The 5,000-nt window shown below is 37.3% G+C and overlaps 3 protein-coding genes across 3 annotated transcripts in view; all 3 read right to left on the minus strand.

The window, feature by feature from the left end:
* Positions 1–358: 358 nt before the first annotated feature.
* On the minus strand, positions 359–1,268 carry LOC124897123 (30S ribosomal protein S2, chloroplastic). The gene has a single exon (XM_047409610.1). It carries the CDS (start codon positions 1,266–1,268, stop codon positions 558–560), a length of 711 nt encoding a protein of 236 aa, XP_047265566.1. The 3' UTR covers positions 359–557.
* Positions 1,269–1,421: 153 nt separating this feature from the next.
* Positions 1,422–5,000, minus strand: part of LOC124897120 (DNA-directed RNA polymerase subunit beta''-like) — a 4,245-nt gene continuing 666 nt past the window's right edge. The window contains 4 exon segments of the mRNA XM_047409607.1: positions 1,422–3,497; positions 3,500–3,668; positions 3,670–4,964; positions 4,967–5,000. The exon segment at positions 4,967–5,000 is cut by the window's right edge and continues 666 nt beyond it. Coding sequence (XP_047265563.1) covers positions 1,489–3,497; positions 3,500–3,668; positions 3,670–4,964; positions 4,967–5,000 — 3,507 coding nt within the window. The 3' untranslated portion in view covers positions 1,422–1,488.
* Positions 4,578–5,000, minus strand: part of LOC124897122 (DNA-directed RNA polymerase subunit beta'-like) — a 4,045-nt gene continuing 3,622 nt past the window's right edge. Inside the window, 1 exon segment of the mRNA XM_047409609.1 lies at positions 4,578–5,000. This exon segment is cut by the window's right edge and continues 2,324 nt beyond it. The gene's annotated coding sequence lies outside the window, so the exon portion shown is untranslated.

A 5,000-nucleotide genomic window follows, 5' to 3' on the forward strand; every position in this document is an offset into this window, starting at 1 on the left:
CCAATTAGAAACAAAAATAAATAAAAACATAGTGCCAATAAAAGGAATTCAGGGCCCATATTCTTCTCCAATTTGAGTTTTACTCACATCTCGAATGAATTCAAGAACATATTCAAAGAAATTCTGACCCCCGGTCGGGATAGTTTGTGGGTTCCGAACAGCTATAGTGGCTGAACCTAATAAGATAGCAATTACAACCCAAGAAGTAATAAGTACTTGGCCATGTACTTGGAAACCCCCTATTTGCCAATAGAAATGTTGGCCTACTTCCACACCGGATATATCGTATAACCCCTTTAGAGTATTGATAGAACATGATAGAACATTCATATTGCCTTGCCCTCTGAAAAAATTGAACTTTAAACAAAATTTTTTGATTCAACCATCTCTTTGTCTACTTGAATCGGATATTTGTAATACCAACTAAGATTTATAATACTAATAAATCACATAATATCCCCAGTTATTTTTATCTCTTTTTTGAAATTCAGAAATAGTAAGCGATTCCATAAAGGGATTTCTGAAGTAAGTTATTTATCTTATTATGTTATTATTAATCAAGGATTTCTTATATAGCTAGAACGACCCTCACAAATTGCGAATACTAATTTATTAAGAATTAATCGGATTGAGGATATGGCGTCATCATTCGCTGGAATTGAAATATCTGCGAGATCGGGGTCACAATTTGTATCGGTTAAACAAATTGTTGGAATTCCTAAAGTAATACACTCTCGCAGGGCCGTATATTCTTCGTGCTGATCAACGATGATTACAATATCGGGTACCCCTGTCATATATTTAATCCCGCCCAGATATGTTTGCAAGCGAGATAATTGTCTTTTAAACATAGCTGCATCTCTTTTCGGGAGACGGTTGAGTCTCCCTGTTTTTTGTTCCATTCTCAAGTCCCTGAACTTATGAAGTCTTGTTTCTGTAGTGGACCAATTCGTTAACATACCGCCAAGCCATTTTTTATTAACATAATGACACCGGGCCCTTATTGCAGCCCACTCTACTGAATCAGCTGCTTTATTTTTGGTACCAACAATTAAGAATTGTTTTCCCCTACTTGCTGCGTCAAAAACTAAATCACAAGCTTCTGATAAAAAACGAGCAGTTCTAGTAAGATTTGTAATATGAATACCCTTACGCTTTGCAGAGATATAAGGCGCCATTTTAGGATTCCATTTCCTAGTACCATGACCAAAATGAACTCCTGCCTCCATCATCTCTTCCAAATTTATGTTCCAATATCTTCTTGTCATTTCTCCCCACAACCTCCCCCCCTTTTTTATTCTTAAAAAAAAAAAGAGACGAGGAACCCTGAACTGAAATAAATAATTGTTCCGACGGAACCTTCTCTTCTACCGTAGATTGGACGTAGATACACGACCCAAACCATTATTCTTTTCTATTCATTATTCTTTTTATTACCAAAGCAAATAACCATCCCAAATGCAGATAGCGAAAGAGATGAATCCGTTGTTAGGAATCATTAAATCCTATAAATGATTGTTCGGGTATGTCGTGAAATTTTTTTGAAAGACAAGAATCAAATAATTTTCTGTGGTGGAACAAAATATCTCTCATCTCCCCCTCGAATAGATTCTTTTTTTTTGTTTCCAAAGGAATGTTGTTATGTTGTTTTGAAGGGTGCACTAATCCCTTGAATCCGGTACCAACGGGTATCACCCCCCCCAAAACAACGTTCTCTTTCAGGCCTTTCAACCAATCGATACGACCCCGGAGAGCCGCTTTTGCTAAAACTCGAGCAGTTTCTTGAAAACTCGCTTCAGATATGAAACTTTGAGTATTGAGAGATGCTCTTGTTATTCCCAATAAGACGACTCGGTAACAGATCGCCTCTTCCAAAGCGCGACCCATTCGTTCTGCTCGCAACAATCCAATAAGTTCTCCGGGTGAAAAAACATTAGACAGTCCATCTTCTGAAACCAACACTTTTGATGTTATTTGACGTACAATAATTTCTATATGCCTATTATGAATCTGCACCCCCTGGGAGCGATAAACCTGTTGGATTTTATTAACCAAAGAGATTCGGCTTTGCGCTATAGTTAGCTCAGCACCAATCAAGAATCCCCAAGGAATTCCAAGAATTCTTGTTATACATTTGTTCCAACCCTCAACCCTCTTTTCTAGATTCATGGATATTGAATCAATCGAACGCACTTCTAACACCTGTTCTACTTTTGGAAGACCCTGTGTTATATCACCAGATCTCGATTTTTCATATATAAATGTAACTAATGTATCTCCTTCGTAAAGGGTTTCGCCATAATGGCCATGAACGGTTGCTCCGGGGGTGGCCAAATAAGGCTTAGCTGATCGTATCACTATCGAGTCAACTTGAACAAGTATAACTTGACCCGATTTGAGGGGCGGTCCATTTTTGGCTATATATACATTTTCACAAATAAACTGTCCAAGACTAATTATTTTAGATGTCTTTTCACAATAATTGTGATGGAGAAACGACCAATTCAAATTGAATGGATTTAAAATAATGTTACGACATGGATCGGGATTAAAAAATTTTCCATTTTCATCCATTAAATAATATTTAAATTTAATCACTTGAAAGGTCTGGTTTAAATTGTCAAGTTGAAAATAGTTAGTTACTAAGATCTGATTATGAGTTATTAAATGGTAAGATGAATAAAAATTCTCAATTGGAAGGCATGTTCCTAAAGGGCCCAACGAATTCCTAATTGGAATTAGGGGATCTTTTTTAATTGATTCTTTTATCACACTGTGATATTTTACATCCTTGAATGGCCCCATTTGACAACAATTGGCTGCTGAAAAAATTATCAACGACTGACATTCCTTATTTCTATTCAACAATGTATGAATAGTTCCTTGAGGTTGGCTAAGAGATTGTTGAATTTTTGCCTTGGAATAGGAATAAATGGAAGAAAAGGGGTTGATATTGGTACAATCTGATCCATTATCAGAGAGAAATTCTGACCCCGACGGATCATTCCTTTTTTCGATATACGAAATAGGGGATTTCACTAAGTTAATTCTTAGGAAATGTCGATTCAAACCATTTGTGCTTATTTCAACAAAAGAAGCACGGGCTTCTTCGCAAGAAGAACTTTTTTTGTCTTGGTTCCAATTCAATACTAAACAAGTCCGAACTAATTGAATACTTGTGTCAGAAATTCCTCGAATCGGTTTGCCATTTCCATAAAGGATATAATTGACAATTCGAAGTTCCACATTATCCCTTTCCTGCAATGGATCCGGTGGAAAAAGGGTTGCTAAATTTATACCGTCCGTTATTTCATATGTGACGACAGGTCGAACTAAAACAAAAAACCTTTTCTTACTAGGTGTAATCCGTTGGACATAGACCCAATTTTTAACTTTTTTGGATTCCTTGGAATTTCTTTTTCCTGTTCCTGATGGTATCAAAACGCCGGTATGTCTGGATATCTTATCTGTCTCTCCGGGAAAATGGATATCTCCAGAAAGATTTTAAGTTCAATTCGTTTGTTTTTTCTCTCCACCCGGACCAACCCACCGACTCGGCTTCTTAGATTTAAGGTGATTTGTGTATCTACCCCAACGATACTGTTGTTCCGTACCATTATAGAAGAAGATCCGGGCAAGATATGCACCTCTTCAGGAATGAAAAAAAAATCGATCTACTTTCATTTGGTATTTTGACCGAAATTCCTTGACTCCTCGATACTCAATCAAATCCTCTTTTTTGATGACTGAATGCGTTTCTATAGTCCCATATTTAATAATGCCCGAACTCTTTCTTCTGTATCGAGGATCATCGAAATAAGCAAGAATACTATTTCGACGGAAAATACCATTTACAGGGATTTCAATCGAGATACCTGAACAGGGCATTAGTTGATTCTCGAGTTCTTGAATCAAATGTAGTGGAATGATGAATTTATTTCTTCGCCTTTTTGACAATAAATCAGAATTCTCGTGGAGAATAGGCGAATATACGAGATTATACTGACCAGTACATATGATTCGATTAAGGTCTGAATAATCAGGAATCCTATCTTCTTTTTTAACATAAAAATCCGAACTAAATAATTTCTGCCTCGCCTGATCATCGGTTACTGAGAGGTTAGAAGTATATCTTCGCTTGCCAGAAAGAGAATGCGCATTCATTTGATCCTGATCCTTGTGGATCGAAAGGTAGACTAGACTGGACCTGCACGGCCCTCCTAATAATATCCATAAATGACTTGTTTTTGGTAATAGATGAACATTACCGTATGTAAATTCGGGTGCATGATAGACATCGGTACTCCAGTGCATTTCTCCGTCTGAATCAGAATAAATATGTTTTCGAACCTTCTCTTTAAAATTCAAAGTGGATATTCCTGCGCAAATCTCAGCAATTACTTGTTCTGATTCTACATATTGATCGTTTTGAACTAAAAGCAAACTTTTGGGTGGAATATTCACATTATGTAGAATATCTTCACTCTCAATAGTTACATACAAGTCTATAGAACATAGAAAGGCGGGATGCCCATGACGTGTACGTGTCGGATGAACCAAATCCTCATTGAATTTTATTTTTCCATTAGATGGGGCTCGCACATGTTCTGCAGTACCCCCCGTGAATACTCCTCCGGTATGAAAAGTTCTTAATGTTAATTGAGTACCCGGTTCTCCAATCGATTGACCTGCAATAATACCTACAGCTTCCCCCAACTCAACTAGGTCGCCATGAGTAGGACTCCAGCCATAACATAATCGACAAATCCAAGATGTACTCCTACAAGTAAAGGGAGTTCGAATAGAGATTGGTTATGCCCGAAAGGTTATGAATCGATTTACAAGTCCAATGCCAATGTCTTGATTTCTAGTGGCAATACATTGCGAACCCATGTATATATCATCTGCTAATACACGACCAATTAATGTTTGACTAAAAATCCTTTCCGACATCATCCCATTCGAGGACTCACAGAAATACCCCGGGTGGTGCCACAATC

Source organism: Capsicum annuum, chromosome 3 (genome assembly GCF_002878395.1).
Source record: "Capsicum annuum cultivar UCD-10X-F1 chromosome 3, UCD10Xv1.1, whole genome shotgun sequence".
NCBI classification, from domain to species: Eukaryota; Viridiplantae; Streptophyta; class Magnoliopsida; order Solanales; family Solanaceae; genus Capsicum; species Capsicum annuum.